The sequence below is a fragment of the Lithobates pipiens genome, unplaced genomic scaffold, assembly GCF_037356315.1.
Source record: "Lithobates pipiens isolate NorthernLeopardFrog02 unplaced genomic scaffold, aLitPip1_a1.2 Scaffold_18, whole genome shotgun sequence".
NCBI classification, from domain to species: Eukaryota; Metazoa; Chordata; class Amphibia; order Anura; family Ranidae; genus Lithobates; species Lithobates pipiens.
The window spans coordinates 574,809,776-574,832,007 of NW_027507758.1; the positions used below are offsets into that span (position 1 = coordinate 574,809,776).

Genomic DNA, 22,232 nt, shown 5'->3' on the forward strand with positions numbered 1-22,232 from the left:
GGAAGGAGCCCTGTGCGTTCTGGTGCAATCGTTTTTCTCCAGCAGCCGAGCGGAGCTCTGAGACTAAGCGGCCATCTTAGAGCTCAGTCGCACGCCCCCCCCCCCCCCCCCCCCCAGATCAAACAATTTTGACACTTTTTCGGGACCAGTGACATTTATACCATGATCAATTCTATAAAAATGCACGATTACTGTATAAATGGCACTGGCAGGGTAGGGGTTAACACCTATTCCCTAGGGAGGTGCTTTTTAACTGTGGGGGGAGTTGACTGACAGGGAGTAGATGGAGGTCACTGTTCCTAATCACTAGGAACAGACAATCACACTCTACTCCCCTGATAGAACGGGGATATGCTTTGTTTGCACTGGCAGATCCCCGTTCTACCTCTCTGTGAAGCGATCGCGGGTGACTTGCGGACATTGAGTCCGCTGGACCTGCTCATTGGTGCCTCCACTCACGAATGGGCACCGTGTACGCCCCCGACGTACAAGTAGTATAACTGCAGTGGCTGGTTCGGCAAGTGGTTAAGAAAGTATGGATACCTGGTAAGAGCCGACCTCTTGGGGGAGAAGTGTGAGCACATGAATACGTGGTGATGGGGCGTGGCTTGGCCGCTGACCGGAATGGCCGCATAAGCGCTGAGCTCCACACATCCACTCAGCAACAAGCAGCATCTAGCGCCTTCCGCCACCGCAACTCATCCCACGGAGCCCCACACCACCGGGGACATGACCCGAGGCAGAACCGCCGTCCACGGGGCGAAGAAACTCACGGACTTCTACATGAAGCCGGCCGGCGTGCAGGCCCAAGATGGCGCCGTCCGGGATGAAGGCCTCACTCCTCAGCAGAATCCCGTGGCCGCGGCGGCCCCTGTACCCATAGAGGATCATCTCTCTGACATGGAGGACTCTGGAGAACAGCAACGTTCGCCCGCCATGTCACCGGCTGACAGAGGTAAGAGAGCAGCAATCTCCCCAGCACACTCTCCCTCTAAGCCTCCCCTAATGAAGAAGCAACATGGCGCTGGCACCTGTAGTTCCACAGCAGCGCTGACTGACACTAATTCCTCGCTGGCCGCTTACAACACCTCAGACAGCCCTGCATCTGAACATACATTGAAAGCCATGCTTCTCTCACTACAAGCTGACATGCAGAAAGAGCTCAGATCCTCCATTAACCATTTGATGGACAGAATGGATGACATGGAAGACCGCATAGATCACATAGAACACCATCTCTCTGCTGCTACTAGCTCCCATAACACTGTAGTTGACATTCAAGATGAACATACTTAAAGTCTTAAAGTCGCAGACCTCAAGGACCGCTCAAGGCGGAATAATATCAAGATCCGGGGAGTCCCAGAGACTGTGTCACCCCCCGATATTGTCCCCTACTTGCACCAGCTGTTTCACAAGCTCATACCGGCTCTTACACCGCAGGATCTCCTTATTGACAGAGCACATAGAATCCATAAACCACAGCACCTACCAGACGCAGTACCCAGAGATATCCTGGCTAGGATACACTTCTTTAACGCTAAGGAACAGATCATGAGGGCCGCGAGAACCATACGCAACCTCCCTGATCCCTATACTAAGATTCAGCTATATAATGACATCTCAGCCGCCACCTTGCAGGCACGCAAGGCCTTCTCCCAAATTACTGCGATACTCATAGAACACAAAATCGCATATAAATGGGGATTCCCCACCAAGCTCCTTGTAAACTATCAACAACAACAAGTTGCATTTCTGACCCCCAAAGATGGTTTTAAGCAGCTTCACAATTGGGGCATTGCCCCCCACGCTCTCCCGGCTCCGCCTCTGAACACCAGATCTGCTAAGATCCCTTCCAAATGGTCTACAAACCCCAAGTCCTGAACCTCTGAAACATGGGGTGCTGCCCCCTTGGGCACCCCACCTTCTTAATTGGTGCTTCACTTAACAGGTAAAAGTGGATGACTGCTTTCCTTCTGTTGAAACCCCCCACGCCGATCTGCCACTGTGTGCCACGCACACGGCATTACCCACTCCCGTACTCCCAGTTCACCATAGCAGCTAACTCTCAGCCACTTTTTGTCCCCTCGGGAATTATTTGAGTCCTTGGCTGACGCCTCTATATCGCCCGGTCATCGATATAGAAGTTCCTATACTGGTTGTTTTATATATTGCAATATCATCGCTGTTCTTCTTTTCTTTTCTTTTCTTGTGTTATTGTTGCATTATTTGATTGTCTATACTCATAATCAACAGTTGTTTGGCTCACTTTCTGTATACTGAGCTACTGTTTGTAACTTGTTTTTTTTTTAAAGGTCCGTCAACCTCAGTACCATATTGACAACTGACCTTAGCAGCTAATGTCCCTTACAATCACATCCCTTAACGTCAAGGGACTAAATAGTCCCTTCAAGCGATCCCTCTTATGGAGGGAAGCAGCGACTTCCCGATCTGATATCTTATGCTTACAGGAGACCCATCTATCCTCCCGGAATCCCCCACAATGTGCCAACAAACGCTACCCCCATATCTTTCATTCCCGCACTGATAAAAAAGTTAGAGGTGTTCTGATTGCAGTGCGCTCTACGGTGGCGCTCACAGTTTCCAATGTAGAGCAAGACCCCGAAGGGAGGTTCTTGATCCTATCCACCTCTTTCAATAACAAACCCTTGGTAATTGTGAACGTCTATGCTCCCAACACTCACCTAAAGCCCTTTCTTAAGTCCATTCTCGCCAAAATACAACACTACCCGAAAGATCAAATCATTTTATGTGGAGACTTCAATGCGGTACCAGATCACGCACTTGACTCCTCATCTCCCCAAAGGAGAAGGTCCTCCACCCTCTCCTCCTTTCTGCATCTGGAAGAATTTTATGACCCTTGGAGGTGTCAACATGGTACTGAGAGAGACTATACGTTCTATTCTAATGCTCAGAGGTCATATTCCAGGATTGACCTGTTCCTGACATCCAAAGTGCTACTGCAAGCAGTTGCGTCCACTAAAATTGGCGTAATATCGTGGTCTGATCATGCCCCCATCTCTATGGTTCTCAATCTCTCCCCTCCTACTACCCCATTTACAATTTGGCGTCTGAATCCCAACTTGATCAGCACCAAGGACATCAGGGAACAGGTCAAGACTGCCATAGAAGATTATTTTGCTCTAAATCAACACTCTGTCCCCAAGCCTACCACGTGCTGGAACGCTCATAAAGCGGTTCTACGGGGAATTCTATTGCGGCTAGGGGCTCAAGAGAAGAAAAAGCGCTCAGCGACCCTTAACACTTATCTAGATAGGATAAAGTCTCTAGAGAAGAGTAATATGAACTCGCCCTCTGCCTCTACGCACGCAGAACTCAGTAAACTGAGGTCAGAATTGAGTACTTATCTTCAGAATAACCATGAATTCTATCTCCGAAAACTTAAGCTAACCTGGTACTCTCAAGGTAACAAATCAGGGAAAGCTCTGGCCCAACAATACAAACATAGGACTGCCCAATCCACAATCTCCCACCTAATAGATTCTAAAGGCAACAGATTGACTAATCCCAAAGACATAGCCAACTGCTTCGGCGCGTTTTATCAACAACTGTATAACTTAAAAGACTCCACGACTGAGACGCAGCCCACTGAAGCGACTATCCAGACATTTCTCTCCGACGTTGCCCTCCCCTCCCTGTCCCCTTCTCAAGCTGCTGACCTAGCCTTACCTTTCTCACAGCTGGAAATTAAAAACGCAATTAAAAGTCTCCCCCTACATAAAGCCCCCGGGTCCAGACGGTTTTGGAAACGAATATTATAAGACATTCATAGATGTACTGACCCCGCATTTATGCAGCTCCTTCAATCACATGCTGGCCACAGGGGAGATCCCCTCGGAATCCCTAGAAGCAACCATCTCCACTATTCATTAACCAAGGAAGGCCTCATATGACCCAGCTAACTACCGCCCTATTTCGCTACTTAACACCGATCTGAAAATGTATGCCAAACTCCTTGCCACCCGACTTTCACAACACATGACTTCCCTCATACACCCGGACCAGGTGGGCTTTATTCTCCGCCGACAAGCCTCAGATGGCACCCGCAGGTTTGTAGATCTTATCCACTGGGCAGAGCACAGTCGAACGCCTTCTCTGTTGATATCACTAGATGCAGAGAAGGCGTTCGACAGAGTCCATTGGGGTTATCTCGAGGCAGTTCTCAAGAAATTTGGCATAGAGGGCGAATTCTTACGAGCTATTCTAGGTCTATATACCTCGCCTACTGCAAGAGTCCGCACTTCAGGCATTCTCTCGAATCCCTTTAGAATCACTAACGGTACTCGCCAGGGCTGCCCACTCTCACCATTGATTTTTGCTCTAGTCATGGAGCCTCTGGCGCAGTCCATCCGCGCGCACCCCCATATCTCTGGTATCACTGTGAAAGACACCTGTCACAAGATAGGTCTCTATGCGGACGATGTCATCATAGCTGTCTCTGACCCAGTGAAATCCCTACCTACCCTGACTGAAGTTCTACAAAATTTTAGTGAAGCATCCCTATACAAATTAAACCACTCGAAATCAACCATGCTTGGCATAGAGATTTCGCCAGCGCTCAAAGCAGAAATTGCTAAAATATCGCCCTTCTCCTGGGCCCCCGGTTCCTCTTTGCAATATCTAGGCATTCAACTGGTCTCTCCCTCCTCTGGATTATTACAAAATAACCTTGCCTCCTTATTCACGAAACTGAACAATTTATCCTCGAATATGACCTCCTTAAAAGCTTCATGGGCTGGTAGGATAGCCCTAACCAAAATGTTTCTCCTTCCACATGTTCTTTATTTCTTTCGGACCCTCCCGCTTCCGATTCTCTCAGCAGACCTAGCTAAACTACAGCGTACTTTAGACTCGTTCATATGGGCAGGACGTAAACCCCGCTTGAAATCCTCTGTTCTACGCACTCCCTCTACCTTAGGAGGGATGGGTTCACCAGACGTTAGAAAGTACTACAAGGCAATCATTCTAGACCAAGGGAGACAACTGTGGTCGCAAGACCCTAACACAAGGTGGCACCAAATCGAAGCAGCAACTCTTCCAGCGGACCCACGACTAACCCTAGCTGCAATCTGGTTGTCTCTTCCGATCACACGATCCATCCTTCCCACGGTACGTGCCTGCCTAACTCAATGGACTGCTATACGCCAAGATCATCAAGGCATACACAGAGACGCATTGAAAGATCTCCCCTTACTAGCGCTCCAACTCCTCTCTCCGGACCTCTCGATCAAGCACTGGCATGAAGCCGGAATCGAAACAATTGGAGCCCTGTTTCTTGGAATAGATCTAAAAAGTTTTCAACAACTGACTTTGGAATTTAGTCTCTCGCATAAGGACTTTTACATCTACTTAAGGCTCCGCAATATCATCTCTCAAAGCTTGGCATCTCCAGACCCCACATCCAAGGAGCTTCTCCATTTCTATAACCGCCCTCTTACTGTCTTAAAGGGCATATCCTTCATTTACAAACTCCTCTCCAGACCTACCTCGTCCTCAAAATCTTCGAGCATACTCTATTGGGAATCCCTGCTGCACTGCTCTTTTCCTATGGAAGATTGGCATCGAGTACTTCGCACCCCACTAGTCATCTCCAAAAACATAACGCATTGGGAAGCGGTCATGAAATTGTTTCATAGGTGGTACTATACACCGCAAAAGTTGGCGACCATCTTCCCCACCCACTCTCCAAAGTGCTGGAGAAATTGCAACTCCACCGGGGACTTATTCCACATCTGGTGGAGCTGCCCGGTTATTGGGTCCTTTTGGCTACAAGTCTCCTATCTGGTCCAGACTCTGACCAACTCTCCCCAACAGCTGACCTCGCGAATGGCTCTCTTTGGTCTGGATTCCCAATATTGGCCCCCCACCAGTCTACCCGTAGTACACCACGTTTTAATCTCAGCGCGCCTGCTCATAGCTCGTGCGTGGAAAAACCCCCTCCCTCCAACACTAACTGAGCTTATTAACACACTTAATGTTCATTGTCACATGGAATTTCTTTTCTCCAGAGTAAACATGACAGAATCTAGATTCAACAAACAATGGTCCTCCTGGTTAACACACCCAAGCTGTATTAAGCTTGTTTAACTAGTAATCCATCATCCCCAGACCAAGTGGAGCCGGCAGCGAAAGTCACTGGTTCAGTGTACTATTTCTTATATATCATATGTAAGTTAGCTCTGATTCTTCTGCAGCTCTGGTTACTTGACTCAGGTACCTCAATCAATTTCCTCCTCTATTCTACTCGTTTCTCTTCCCTTTTTTTTTTCTTCTTTTTTACAACCGCCTTGGGACTAAACTTCACTCTCACTCTATCTTACTTTTCACTGTTTTTCTCTGGCGTGGCGTCCCCACTCGACACAGCCCGCTGGGGTGTCGGGAGGGGACGGGATGCCCCCGGACCTACCGGATCTAGCGATACAGAATGTGTAGTATACAGCGGATGGGCTCCAGGCCCATATGTTCTCTCTGTTAGTAACTCATGTTGCTCAATGTATCTGGACATTTCTTGCTTATTTATTCATCAACTCCCTATAACTTATGTACAATGGTTGATATCAATGTTTGTCACTGCATTATATTTCAATAAAATCATTTGAAAATGAATACGTGGTGATATATATGGTCAAGGAGTACTTATTGTTCAATGAAGTATGTGCACACTTGGCACTGGTTGCTATTTAATATTAAAAATTTGTGGACTATATATATATATATATATATATATATGAATATATATATATATATATATATATATATATATATATATATATATATATATATATATATATATATATATATATATATATATATTCACACATATGTGTGTTTGGTGAATTGTTTTTATATAATTAATGATCACAGCACTGCATCACTTTATTTACTTATCTGTTATATTACTTGGGCATCATATTCATTGTAGCAGCAGTGACATTTTTTGTGATGTGTTTTGGGGGATTTTGACTTGTACACTTTAATTTTTACACTTTAGCTTTTCGAGCGTTTATAGCACAGAGTAGGGAGTTTCTTTATTTTTAATTTTCAGTACATAGATATATCAGTTATTGAGTTTAAACTAAATATAAACGCTAACTACTAACACAGTGACATATTTAATGTCTCTACTGTAGGTATATTATTTTCACGTGGAGACAATTGGAAAGCAATGAGACGGTTTACCCTTTCAACTCTGAGAGACTTTGGAATGGGGAAGACATCTTTGGAGGATAAGATTCATGAAGAATGTGATGTATTAGTGAATATGTTTAAATCATTTAAAGGTTTGTATATATGTAATTTTCTATTAGAATATACTAGGGCACTCGTAGGACTTCCATAGAAGAAATTTAATAGTGTAATGGTTTCTTTATTAAACCAAAGTGTTGTCCAGTTACAGCTTGTCTTTCTTGAGGCAAAAGATGCATAGAAATGTCACTAATAAATACCCTCTAAAAGACCATCCATGACACCAAAAAGTTTGTCTCAACTCCCTAAATGCTAGTTTTGCAAGACAGCTTTTTTGCTATCCAATTGGGGAGATATAACTTTTCTTTTGACATTTTGCTCTTGATAGTTGTCACTTAGACACTTGGAAGATTTCCCCTCTATTGTGGTTCCAACTCAAATTCTTAGCCCTTGTACACACGGTCGGAGATTCCGACAACCAAATCCGTCGGATTTTGTCTGACGGATTTTTTCCGAAACTGTTGCATACACACGGTCGGACAAAGTTGTCGTAAAATCCGACGTGATGACGTTAATTCCTTACGACGGGGCTACATTCACTCTAGTAGCCAATAGCTTTGGTGTAGGAATTTGATCTCAGCATGCATGGCACTTTGTCAGATCGGAATTCTCTACACATGATCGGAGTATGTCCAATCAGAGCATTTTGTCGGAAAATTTTACCAACAAGTTGGAAAACGTGGTCCGTCGGATACTCCAATGGAAACAGTCCGATGTAGACCACACACAGTCGGAATATCCCACAAAACGGTCCGATCGGACACATTCCGTCAGAATCTCCGACCGTGTGTACAAGGGCTTAGATTTCCCTCTTTCATTTCCAGTGACAATGGTCTCCAGGAAAAACAGAGAAAGTGAATATTAGACATGTGCGGCTCCTTTTGCATGAATTGAAAATTCATCTAAATTTCCAAAAATTCGTACATTCAGAAGTATCCGAAATGTCCGAATTTCTATGCTTCTGAATTGTATACAAAATACAAAATTTCATTGACGAATTTCGGATCCAAATTCCGTTACAACGGGAACGTGACTGGTGTTTTGTTGACCAATCAGAGGTTTTCTTCTGCTGCTGAGTGAGGGTTGGGAAAATTCCCTTTTTAATATGGGAGTGGGAGACTGGTACTGGTAGTCGATGGGAGATTCAGAATCAGACAAAATAAGAATGTTTGTTAACATTGTTTTATTATTGTCATAATAATTATGATTATTCATTATGATGAAGTTAAAAACCCAGGAAGTCAGCACAGCACAGGGATGGTGGGAGCCCCTCTTAATGAGCACAGCACAGGGATGGTGGGAGCCCCTCATAATGAGCACAGCAGGGGTATGGCCCCAGGAGGAGTTCAGCACAGCACAGGGATGGTGGGAGCCCTTCATAATGAGCACAATACAGGGATGGTCAGAGCCCTTCATAATGAGCACAGCAGGGGTACAGCCCCAGGAGGAAGTCAGCACAGCACAGGGATGGTGGGAACCCCTCATAATGAGCACAGCAGGGGTACAAACCCAGGAAGTCAGCACAGCACAGGGGTGGTGGGAGCCTCTCATAATGAGCACAGCAGGGGTACAGCCCCAAGAGAGAGCCAGCACAGCACAGGGATGGTGGGAGCCCCTCATAATGAGCACAGCAGGGGTACAGCCCCAAGAGGAAGCCAGCACAGCCTAGGGATGGTGGGAGCCCCTCATAATGAGGATAATGAGTCGATGAATGCCTTATTGAGAAAGATATTTTTTTCTTTTAAAATTCATCATAACAATGTTTGTAATTGTTACAAAAAGTTAACGAACCTAGCGAAAATTCATATTTCGTACGAATCCAAATTGAATTTCGGACACAAATTACATAATATGAATTCATGGCTAATATGAAACGGAACAGAAAGAAACTATTTTATTGATGGTGCACATGCCTAGTGAATATCACAAATGAGGACATAAACAGCCTTTTAAACCTGACAAGGGTTCGTAACACTTGGGCACTCTACCAAAATAAAAAATAAAAATTGGCTTTAGATTCACTTTAATTCAGATGTTTTCTAAAAGGTCAAGTTGTAATTTTTCATTCTAAATAATTACATATCTTTCAGGAAAGCCAAGGGGTTAGAAAGCCTTCTATTCTGTTAGCTGTCTGATGCTATTTCTTTTATTTTAGGCAAACCATTTAACAACGCCATGATCATGAATTCTGCTGTAGCCAACATAATATTGTCTATAATACTCGGTCATCGCTATGATTTTGAAGATCCAATCTTTAAAAGGCTAATGAGCTTGATCATGGAAAACGCAAGGCTCATGGGAAGCCCCATGGTTATGGTAAACCCTTTTTACTGTTTGGTTCTAATTAAAGAGAATCTATGGCACCTGTCATTTTTTTTTAAATTACCCTAGTGTCAACACTGCTTGCCTTCCACACTCCATCGCTACCTCTGACTCTATGGCTGTGCACACTTCTAGGTTTTATTTATTACAGGTACTTATATAGTAGCATCAATTTACCCAGCACTTATCATATTCACATCAGTCCCTTACAATCTAAGGTCCCTAACTCACATTCATACACACTAGGGCCAATTTGTACAGGAGCAAATGAACCTACCAGCATGTCTTTTGAGTGTATGAGAAAACTACAAAGGCACAGGGAGAACATGCAAACTCAATGCAGGTAGTTCCATGGTTGGGATTCAAAATGATAACCCTAGTGCTGCTAGGTACATGTGCTAACCACTTAGTCACTGTGCTCCTGTTTTACCTGGAGTGTTGCGACCATATCCAGTCAGAACGGCACTCTGCTACTAAAAGGTAACAGCCAACCAGAGCAATGCACTTCCCTAGACTGCCCACAACCTATCAGAGTAGTACTCTTCCATTCTGTCAGGCTGCAGTCAATCTGAGGATCTCCCTTCTCCCCTTATCAGCTGCAACCAACCAACAAGGTTCTTGCCCACCTTATTTGCAGCTCCTAACTTACTGTCCAAGCAATACTTTTGCAAACTAACTGCCAAGCTCCCTTTTAAGTCTTCCACTATCCAGCCTGCATCATATCCACTGATTTCTGTGTACCAACCCCCTTGTTATCTGGGTCTGCTGCCTTCCTTGACCTTTGGCCTGTTCCTGGTTATCCTTGTTTGCTTCCTGCTCTGACCTCTGGCTGATTCCTGGTTATCTTTGTCTGCTACCTGCCCTGACCTCTAGCTTGTATCTTAACCATTTGTGCACTATGTAGGCTAAATCTGACCAGAACTTGGATGATGATACTCTGATCAAACCCTCCCTTCTACCTCACTTTCCTATTGGTCACTAAAGCTGCATAACAGTAACTTCCCCTTCCAGCTCCAGCACCAGCTCCTTCTCTGACTCCAACAGCCATCAAGACCGATAGGTATTGCCTGGGATGTTCTGGCTGCATCATGTGATGCCTCATATGACACATCATGAGGCCATCAATTGCCTGTGAAGGGCCTGGCCCAAACACACTAGGCTAAATAGAGGGAACAACTCTATCAACTAAAACATCAGCAAAAGCAGAAGCGTAAATCATCACATTAAAGAAGACTACTATAGCAAAGTGCTTTTGTCCCTATCTACACCACTGCCTAGAGCAGGGTTAGGCAACCTCAGCCCTCCAGCTGCAGTGAAACTACAAGTCCCATGAGACATTGCAAGATCCTGAGAATCACAGGCATAACTCCAAGAGGCATGATGGGATTTGTAGTTTCACCACAGCTGGAGTGCCGAGGTTGCCTACCCCTGTCCTAGAGGAAAAACAGATATAAAGTCTGCCAGTCGTGAGGTCCCTAAACTTCAGTTAGAGTGCTTATTCTCAGAGTGAGAGTATTTGTACTCCAAAGGACTGTCCCAAAGAATTCTTAGTGGATTCGCCAGATAATATCAAAATCCAAAGCCCAAAGGTAGTAGCAAATGAAGGAAGGAAGAGAGCAAGTGGCAGGTAAAGTTAAAACTTCTAACCTGCATGCTATATCTGTTCAGCGACTCATAAAGCAAAGAAGCCAGGCAATCAGCAGGCCAGTCTGCAGCAGAAGTTAAAGTATTCCAATATAAATAAATAACATGTGTTTTCCACTTTTTACTGCATTTACATGAATCATTATTCTGTTTACTTTCTTTCTTTTAAAGCTGTACAACAGTTACCCACAGGTGATGAGATGGATACCTGGGGACCATAAAACCGTTTTTAAAAATGGTGTTGAATTTCAAACCTTCTTAAGAAGTACTTTCATGAAACATGCAGCTCAGCCAGACAGAAATGACCCGAGAAGCCTAATCGATGTATTTCTCATAAGACAACAAGAGGTATTGTACCACTCAGTGTTGTCTGGCAGGCATTAATAATGGTAGTTCTATATATTGTATAGCTTGGCATCCTAAGGAGGTAATTATATTCCCATACCATTTCTTTTAAGAGATGCCTTACAAAATTTGCAATAAGTTTTATCATGGTCTGATATTCAGAGGCTGCAGAAATTCTCATAGACCTATTACTGGAATAATTAAAATAGCTAAGAGTGTCACAATATAATCTTGACTAGGGATGTACTTACTGGTGAGGCTCCCTTAAAGGACAACCTATACCCTCTATATCATATCTAGGGATGAGCTTGGTGTTCGACTCGAACATTGGCCGTTTGTCTGTTCAGCAAATTCAAAACTTTGTGGACCGTTCGCACCAAATTCGTGTGGCACGAACGGCACACAATGCACTACACCATCGCAGTGCATTGCTGGCTCATGATTGGCCAAGCATGCACTGTGACCCCGCATGCTTGGCCAATCACAGTGCCGGCAGCGAGGAGAGCCATAATCGGCCGCAGGCAGGATGCCTGTGGCCAATTATAGCTTAGGGGGTTTAGTACACGCCCCACACTATATAAGGCCGCCAGTGTGGCGGCCTTGTGTAGTGTGTTCCTGCATGCAGGGAAAGAGCAAGATGGGCAGGGACAGTGTGCTTTTCTCAGGCATCTGTAGGAGTTAAAGTGGGTGTTGTGTGCCTCCAGCACAGTATACACCTGTATCTACCCTTTTTTGCTGGTGTTCTCTAATACAGGCATCTGCAGGAGTTAGTGGGTATTGTGTGCCTCCAAGCACAGCACAGTATACACCTGTATCTACCCTTTATTCCTGTTGTTCTCTAATGCAGGCATCTTCAGGAGTTAAAGTGGGTGTTGTGTGCCTCCAGCACAGTATACACCTGAAGATACCCCTTATTGCTGGTGTTGTCTGTTGCATACCTTGCATATTAGCCTTTAAAATTAGCACTTTTGATTGTGAATGTTCGAGTCCCATAGACTTTAATAGGGTTCTAAAGTTTGTACAAATTTTTGATCCGTTCGAAGGTTCTGGTGTGAACCGAACCAGGGGGGTGTTCGGCTCATCCCTAATCTTATCTAATGATTGACCAGACAACAGTTAACGAAATCTGTCCCACTGGAAACAAGAATGCATCAGCCACTGAATTATTGATCCCAGGAAAATGCACAGCAGTCACAAAACAGTTAATACTTAAACATTTCAGAGCCAGATGCCGCAATAAGCACACCACTGGGGGAGAAGACGCAGTGTTATTATTGATGGCCTGTACCACCCCCAGATTATCACAGTAAAACGAACACGTTGATTTTTAAATTCCCCATCCCATAGCTCAACTGCCAGCACTATGGGGAACAATTCCAAAGTCGCTAAATTGCAAATGAAACCCGCATCCCTCCAAGCTGCCGGCCACTCCCAGGTGCTCCTTCTCTGATAAAAGGACCCAAAACCACTGGAACCTGCCGCGTCCGTGAACAGTTCCATATCAAAATTCGAAACCACCTGTCCCAACCAAAGAGATCGGCCATTATAAGTGGCCAAAAAAGAGTCCCACACCCTCAGATCTGCTTTGTGATCCAGACACAGCCGAATGAAATGGTGTGGAGCCCGAACGCCAGCCGTGGCCGCTGCCAGGCGCCGGCAAAAAACATGCCCCATCGGCATGGTGAAATTCAACTTGCTCAGAAGTGATTGCAGGGCTCGAAGCTGAATCTTCTTCGCCTGTAATGCCCCAGCCACCTCCAGCTTCAGACCTTCCAGTTTGTCTAAAGGCAAACGGCACTCCATTGCCATGGTATCTATAACTATCCCCAAAAAACGCAGCTCCATGGCCGGACCTTGTGTCTTGTCAGGGGCCAACGGAACACCAAAGACATTGAAAAGCTGTTGAACGCTAGCTTAGAGAGATGCACATACATGGCTCTCCGCAGGCCCGATACACAAAAAATCATCCAAGTAATGGATGATGGATGACAAACCTGAAACATCCCGTACTGCCCATTCCAGAAAAGAACCAAACTGCTCAAACAAGGAACAGGAGATTGCGCACCCCATGGGCAAACATTTATCAACAAAAAACTTGCCCTGCCACCGACATCCCAACAAGTGGCAGCAATCAGGATGAACTGGCAAGAGGCAAAAAGCTGCCTCTATATCAGTTTTTGCCAACAATGCCCCCTTACCATAACGATGAACCCAGACAACCGCCATGTCAAAAGATGTGTAAGACACCATGCAGAGGCCCGGATCAATGGAGTCATTGACCAATCCCCCATGCGGGTGGGACAAATGGTGAATGAGCCGAAATTTGTTCGGCCCTTTCTTGAGAACTACACCCAAAGGGGAGACAAATAAATCGAGCATTGGTGGCCGCTCAAATGGGCCAGCCATATGCCCCAGCGTAACTTCCTTGAGAAACTTCTCTGTTACAATACCAGCATGCTCTCTGGCCAACTTCAAATTGTCCACCACCGGTGGAACCACCTGAAGTCAACTATTCAACCTAAAACCCTCAGTAAACCCCAACTCCAGTAACCTGGCTGCATCCTGATTAGGACAGCACCTTAGGAAGGGAACCATTCTTCCTGCCCTCACCGGCATCTTCCCTTTTTCCAGTATCCCCCCCTTTTCCGTGTCCCTGCTTGAAGCACAGGGACTGCTAGTGGGAACCCCCGCATTTGGAACAGTTGCCCAGCAGATGCCAAACTCCCGGCTTCACCCTGAAAGGGAGGCAGAGAGCCTCTCAGAGAGGACATTAGCTTCATCCTCAGACTAATGTCCTTATGGTCCCACCGTAAGGACGGGCGGACCGCCTTCCTTTGCTTAAATTTCTCATCATAGCACAACCAGGCAGTCCCCCCATAGACCCTTTGCGCCTCCCCAATGGAATCAAGGTAGCAGAAGAGCGGCGAGTAGTTCTCGGGCACCTTTTCCCCAATAACACTTGCCAAAATCTCAAACGCCTGCAACCAGTTTGCAAACGTGCGTGGGATCAACCTGTATCGCCGCTTCTCCTCTTCTTCCTTCTTGCTCTTATCGGGCTTAACTTTGTCCAAGTTAAACTTCTCTAAAGGCAACAAGGAGAAAATTTCAACATATTCCCCTTTCCAAATGCGGTCTTTTACCTCAGTCTTCAAGTGAGCTCCCAAAGGCCCCTCAAAACAGACATTGACTTCGCATTTAGCTGCGTCTGCCAGACGCACGCTGTCCACTCCCACTGTCCCCTTGCCAGCTGCCGTGGCCTCCTCAACTGCCACCGTTGTACTAGCCACTGCTGATGATGATGCAGGAGTGGCCTCAGGATTGCCCGCCCCTGTCCCAACTGCAGTAGGACCCCCGCTAGCCCTGCCACCTCAGCTGCCACAACCTGGTTAGCCCCCACCAACCCAGAGCCCTGAGCCCCAGGCTTTTGGACTACTGCCCATGCCGCCACTGGAGAGGCGTCTGCCACCGGCCATGTACCAGCCTCACAGCGTGCCAACACCTCCCTCAGACCCACCAATAACCTTTGCACCACCCCTGCGTCTTGTGACCCTGCTACTCCCAGGGATAGGGAACCTGGACCTTGTCTCACCCTGCCAGAGCTAACCCCTTGTTCCACTGGCGCCCCTGCACCCCTAACCCCACACACAGAAACCCCTTTGTCAAGGACAGGATAGGAATAAGAGAGGACAGAAAGGTTCTTACCTGGCTGCCGCTGACCCACTCGACATCCAGCCGTAGGTCCTGCTCCACGTGCCGCCTCCGGTACCTCGTCCTCGTCAAGCTTGACCAACTCTCCCTCCGACAGACTGTCTTGGGAACTCCCAGCCTCCGACCGATCCGTTTCATTAGGCTGTAGGTCAGGATTCCCCGCAGCTGTAGAGCTCCCTGCAGTGACGACTTCACTGTGCTCCGTATGTTCCCGCACCTCCCACTCTGTGCTGTTGCCGCGTTGGGCCCTGGGCCGGGCTGGGGAAGCCTGCCTGGCCGCAGATCTGGACCGCACTTCGGTTAGGTCCCCTTGATGGTGCTGCGCCGCCCCTTCCATTCTGCTCCTCCCTCTTCCCTCTGGATTACAGGCCCTGGCCGTTCCTGGTAAGTAGCCATCACCCGCCGAGGCATCTCTTCCATGCCGAGCCGCCCTCAATGCAGGCGGGGAGCCCGCTGAGGCAGCCGCCATCCGTCTATTCTCCACCATGGGGGGTGGGGGACAGGCCTAATTGAAGTACTCCCCCCCGCGTTCCCCACATGTGTGGAGTACTCTCGACCGCTGCACAGGCCGCTGCAGGCCTGCGCTTGGCCAGCGGGGTCAGTAGATCCTGTTCCTGACTTCCACCATCCTTGTCATTAGCTGGCCCTGGGCTGTAGCGCTCAGGAGGCCTTGACCTCCTGGCATAAGCGTGACTAGGAGGAGGGGGGCCGGCGGGCGCACTGGACGAGGCCAGGCTGGGGCCCTGTATTAAGCTGCCGCCACCTCCTCCTTAAGCTGTGCAAACAGCACTTCCATGTCCCCAATGATACCTGCAGCTACCGCTTTTTCCGGCGGGCGAGAATATCACTGCCACAGGAGTGAGGGGAAAGCGATCCTACTACCTTCAGATACCGGCGCGAACTGAGCCTCCGCGCACCAATTACACCCCCTGACATGTCATGATCTCCACCCACCGTCCTGCCTCCTAAACCACTCTATCCGAACGTCACGTATCCTGCGCCTCACTGCCCCCACCCTCGTCATGCAGGCCCTCCCCTTAGTGCCTAGTTCCGGGCCATTTCTTTCCTGCCTGTGCCCCAAAAGGTAATGTATTTTGCCATTTTACCTTCCCTACAGATTTATTAAAGCCTGATGATGGGGAATATGTTAACACTCGGGCACACTGACCTGTTCATACTGTGGTCAATGAACTTTAAGGGGCCTATACATTGTTTATGTGTTTGGTGAGATGCATTTCATTTATTGAAGGCAATCTCTGTTCATTTTCAATTTTTCATCATAGCTTCAAATGGCCCTGCAGGGCGGACTTGATCCACAATGCTATGCAAATTGTTAGCCAGACTGAGCTCAATTTACAAAGCTATAAAACAAGGATATGGGCCCTTATTTTTTCCATGCATCTGTAATATTCAACTCAACTTTACCACTGCTTTTCTTTGCTTCAAGCTGATTTTATATTGAGTTGAGTCTTGATATAGCATGACCCTTTTCCCTGTGGGGTCCCAGTGCACTTACAAACACATACTAGGGCCAATTTATAGATAGGATCAGATTAACCTACCAGCATGTCTTTGGAGAGTGGGAGGAAACAAGCGTACCCAGAGGAAACCCACTCAGGCACAGGGAGAACATGCAAACTCCAGGAAAATGGTGCCTTGGTGAGGATTTGAACCAACAACCTGATTGCTGTTAAGTGAGAGTGCTAACCACTACACCATGAACAAGTCTATTGGAATGAAAAACCCATTTAAACCAGTTCAAATCCAGATGAGAAAAAGGTCCACTGCAGCTCAAATGCAAATGTTAATGCATTTTAAATAATCTCAGAAGCATCTCAAACAGATGTCAAACAGATGACAATGGCTATAAGCAAAAAGCCTTTAGACACAGGCCCTTATCCTGGTGTGTTATCTGTGTGAACTGAGCCTAATGACAGTTATTTTAAGCAGTGAGAGCTGAAATAACAGATGTCAGTCAAGGACTAGAGGAACAAAGTCTGCAGATCGATAGGTGGTGAGCATAAGAGCTCTAATCCCTAGGTGTGGAACTTTGAGTTGCTACTCCTTTAAAGGAACTAGCAATCATTACTTGCTAAGGATCAAAATTTGGCTGGTTCAGCAGTGAGTGACTGAGTTTTGATCCATGTAGGGGCAAGCTGGTCCTACAGAAGTTGATTTACTGATTGACTTCTGTACACCTACCCTGTTGGGTTTTTCGTGCTGTCAAAATACAATAGCTCTTTCCTGCAACCATTGGTTGTAAGAAAGAAATTCACTTGATTCATCCATCATCACAGATCGTGTGTGTGAATCCTGCTCGTGGAGTCATTGTCCTCAACAGACGGTTGCAGGAAAGAAATTTGCTCCATCTATGGCCGACCATAAACAGCTAATACATTGGTCATTTTTTGTTCATTTAACCAGCGGGCTATTGTTGCTAGCAATTATCGCTAGTAAAAACTGTCAGGCTGGTTGTACCCAAGTTAATAAAGCGATTAACTTGGGTATGTTGAGCCTTCCCATACGTGGTTCGAATTGTGGCCTGTTCGGCAGGTTTCAAACCATCTATGGCTGGCTTTAGTTTTACATGTGACAAATAATCAATGCCACTATGTGGATAATTTACTGTAGTTTGATGGCCCTTGAGACAGCTTAGATGGGACACCAGCATACAAAATTCTTAGCACCTTTGCACCAGTTTAACTAGTTTAAAGGATTAGGTCAAATTAAGGTCTGTTTTCCATTGTGAAGCAAAATAGCAATTATTTTTAAGTTTCACATGCATACTCCATCTGTTGAGTAATCTAGCTAAAACCAGCTTGTTTTCATTTTCAAGAGAGTGGAAAAGGGTGAGTGACTTAGAGTCCATTCACACAGGGGCAACACAACTTTGAGCGAGACTTTGGGAGGCAACATGGACACAACTTGAGTATGAATCACAGCACGACTTGAGGCAACTTACAAGGCAACTTGAAGTTGCTTCCAGGACAGGGGACTTTACCAGTGGTCAATCACATAAAAATCAGCTCTGTGGGAAAGAGGGGTTTGCCTAGAAAACTATTTTTACTTCCTGGAAAGTTGCTTCATTTAAGACAGGGGATAAGACTTGGAGGCAACTTCTATTGAAATCAATGGGTACAAGTTGCCTAGAAGTTGGATTGAAGTAGTACAGGAACCTTTTCTGAAGTAGGAGCGACTTCAGTAGTGTACATTAAGATGGCTCTCGTTCACTTACATTGATTTTATCATGTTGTGCGACTTGAGGCAACTTGGGACGAATTGAAGTTGGACCTAAAGTTGCTCCTGTTTGAATGGACTCTTAGCAAGTTGTTTATTTCTCATGTATACCTGTTCTGGAAATTCAACTGCTGTACTTTTTCTAGAGATCATTGTCACCAAGCCAGAAAGTGATAGTAATTTTATGGTTGGAACTGGAACTGGAATAGAGGGAAAACCTTTCAATGAGACAGTTGTACTATTGTATCAATATATATATAATATAATAATAATATCATTATATAATATTGTATCAATTGTATCACCCCTATCAAATCATCCCCCGCAGCTATTACCTTTTGTACCACCACCCCCTCCCTTTAGAATGTAAGCTCTACGAGCAGGGCCCTCCTGTACCTTTTGTATTGTACTGTAATTGTGTTGTCCCCCCTATACATTGTAAAGCTCTGCGTAAACTGTTGGCGCTATATAAATCAATAATAATAATAATAATATCAAAAACTGTCTAAGGGGGAATCTTTCCTCACTTGGAAAGATCTCCTTTCACTTCATGTTGTGTCTCCAGAAGTAGTAACAGTTTTAGTAAAAAATAAAAAATAAACTCAAAAGGGTTTTTAACCAATTCCTAGTAGCCAAAACAAAAAAACAATTGGGCTTCATATATAATTTAAAGTGTTCTATTTCAGCTCTGACACCAAAACATGGAGCTTCATAGAGTTGGGTGCTCTCAGAACTGCTTTGTGCCTGTACACTACAGATATTTATTCCATATTGTACTTTACCTGCATTATTGCACAGTTGTACAAACTCCTCTCCTGTACTGATATTGCTTACTTTAATTTAACTGCATGCAGTGCCAACCCTGACCTCCCTGGGGTCCTAAGCAAAATTCTCCTAAGGGGCCCTCTACCTGACCTGTGATGCTGTGAGCTATGTAAACCATTTGCCATTGCCACACAGTCACACCTGACATTTACATCAAGGGCCCCAGAGAGCCCCCCTTAAATCAGTGTCCTTTAGAGAGTCTCCCCCTACATCAGGGTCCCCAGAGAGCCTCCCTTTACATCAGGGTCCCCAGAGAGCCTCCCCTTAAATCAGGGCCCCAGAGAGCCCCTTCTTACATCATTGTCCCCAGAGGGCCCCTCTTACATCCGTGTCCCCAGAGGGACCCCTCTTACATCAGTGTCCCCAGAGGACCCCCTCTTACATCAGTGTCCCCAGAGAGCCCCTCCTTACACAGGGTACCCAGAGAGCCCCCCTCTTACATCATTGTCCCCAGAGGGCCCCTCTTACATCCGTGTCCCCAGAGGGACCCCTCTTACATCAGTGTCCCCAGAGGACCCCCTCTTACATCAGTGTCCCCAGAGGGCCCCGTCCTTACATTAGTGTCCCCAGAGAGCCCCCCTCTTACATTAGTATCCACAGAGGCCCCCCTCTTACATCAGTTTCCCCAGAGGGCTCGTTTCTTATATTAGTGTCCCTAGAAAGCCCCCCCCCCCTTACATCAGGCTCCCCAAACAGCTGACTCCCCCCTTGCAGAGGTTCCCCTGTACCTGACTGGTGAAGGTGAGAGGCAGCGATCAACAGCTCTATGGTGTCCACAGGCAGGGGGATCTCCCTGGGGCTAGTAGTTCTATCTCAGAATGTATACATTTGAGAGGGGCCTCTGACCCGGGCATCAGCAAAAGTGTTCAAGCAGAGTAAAAGTGAAACTGATACCTGCCCGGGTCAGAGACCCCTCCCTTCTCCTCTCCACTGTATACACTGACACACGAGAGAGTACTACAAGCCCAAGGGAGATCCCGCTGTCCACACAGGCACCATAGAGCTGCCAATTGCTGCCTACCACCTCCTCCCATCTCTCTCCACTGCACTCTAAATGGCCAACCTGAGGTGCAAGGGGGGATGCTGGGTTTTGGGGGCCCCCCACAGCGGTATAACGGAAGGGCCCAGTTGCAAATGCTACTGCAGCGACCCCTAAAGTTCCGCCACTGGATGTTGTAAACATTAATTGACGAGCTATGACACGTGGGGGAGGCAGGGCCTTGAGGAATTTGTGGGGCCCTACACGGCTTGCGTAGCAAGCGTATAGGGCAGATCGTCTCTGACTGCATGTAATAAACTTTGCACGGTGTATATTAAGAGCCTCATTTCTTGCTTGGAGAATGTCCAGAATACTCTAGCACTTTCCTTCCCAGCCTGACTGTCTGTGGCATGTCTTTTTCATTTATTGCATTTTAGTTCTTTCCATTATAAAGGTTCGGCATCACATATGGGCATTATTTAGAGTGGTCTGCATGCAAATGTAGCCTGCCTATGAACACCCACTCCTCCAGACTGCCATCCACTCACCAAGGCATTTTGATGCTTGCATAACTCCCCCAAGTGTCAGCCCACTGATTACATCAGGACTGAGGTCTCTTGAGAGGAAAACTAAAGCCGCGTACACACGTAGCTGTCTGTCTGACGTACTTAGTCTGGCAGACTTCCCGCCAGACTGTCCGTCGGACCTTCTGAACGGGCTACTTGCCCACACACGGCACTTTTTCAGCGGACTAATACGGCGTACTAAGTCCGCCGTACTATCCACCCTACTTTTGAAATGAACGGACTCGCCCACACACGCGGAGGAAAGTCCGCTCATTTCGAGCGCGTCTCCAGGTAGGCGGGGCCCGCGAAGGATATGTCGCTGGCCCCGCCGCCTGGTATGGACTTAAAGGGGAACCCCAACGCCGAAAAAAATCGGCGTGGGGGTCCCCCCAGGTCCACATCAGACCCTTGTCCGAGCACACTACCCAGCCGGCCAGGAAAGGGGGGGCGAGCGAGCGCCCCCCCCCCTCCTGAGCCGTACCGGGTCGCGTGCCCTCAACATGGGGGGTGCCTTGTCCCCACCCCAAAGCACCTTGTCCCCATGTTGATGAGGACAAGGGCCTCTTCCCGACAACCCTGGCCGTTGGTTGTCGGGGTCTGCGGGCGGGGGGCTTATCGGAATCCGGGAGCCCCCTTTAATAAGGGGGCCCCCGGATACCGGCCCCCAACCCTATGTGAATGAGTATGGGGTACAATGTACCCCTACCCATTCACCTGTAAAATAAAGTAAAAAAAAAACACAACACACAAGGGTTAAAATAGTTTATTGCACAGCTCCGGGGGTCTTCCGTCTTCGGGGGTCTTCTCGCCGGACTCCTCCGCTATCTTCTTGTAGCTCTTTTACTATCGGAGGAGCCCGGCTTTCTTCCTCGCCACCGCCCTTCTTCCGACTTCGGGGGTCTTGTCCCCCTCTTCGGTTCTTCTGCCGGGCCACCGCGCCTTCTTCTAGCTCTTTTACAGGCGGTGGCCCGGGCTTCTGCCACCGCCGCCGCTGCCTTCCGTTCTTCTGTCCTTCTCTTCTTCTTCTTCTTCAGATGTTGCCTCGCCGAGTCCTCCGCTCACAATGACGGGGACCGGGTACGCAGCGACTTATATAGGGACAAGGGGCGGGGTCTTCGGTTGATGTCACATGGGTATATGTCACATGGGTTGATGTCACATGGCGACAGTCCCAGCATGCTCCGGGACTGTGACATCGTAAGGGGACGAGGTCACCCTGTGATATCAACCCATGTGACATCAACCGAAGACCCCGCCCCTTGTCCCTATATAAGTCGCCGCGTGCCTGGTCCCCGTCATTGTGAGCGGAGGACTCGGCGAGG

General features: G+C 47.1%; 1 protein-coding gene and 1 long non-coding RNA gene across 2 annotated transcripts in view; one reads left to right on the plus strand and one right to left on the minus strand.

Annotated features, from left to right (window-relative positions):
- LOC143989054 (uncharacterized) overlaps nt 1–22,232 on the minus strand; it is a 215,816-nt gene that overhangs the window by 114,233 nt on the left and 79,351 nt on the right. The window lies entirely within an intron of this gene.
- The window catches only part of LOC143989053 (cytochrome P450 2K1-like), a 101,283-nt gene that overhangs the window by 45,225 nt on the left and 33,826 nt on the right, over nt 1–22,232 (plus strand). The window contains exons 4-6 of the mRNA XM_077489060.1: nt 7,170–7,319; nt 9,440–9,600; nt 11,422–11,598. Of these exons, the coding sequence (XP_077345186.1) occupies nt 7,170–7,319; nt 9,440–9,600; nt 11,422–11,598 (488 nt within the window). The remainder of the gene's footprint in view (nt 1–7,169; nt 7,320–9,439; nt 9,601–11,421; nt 11,599–22,232) is intronic.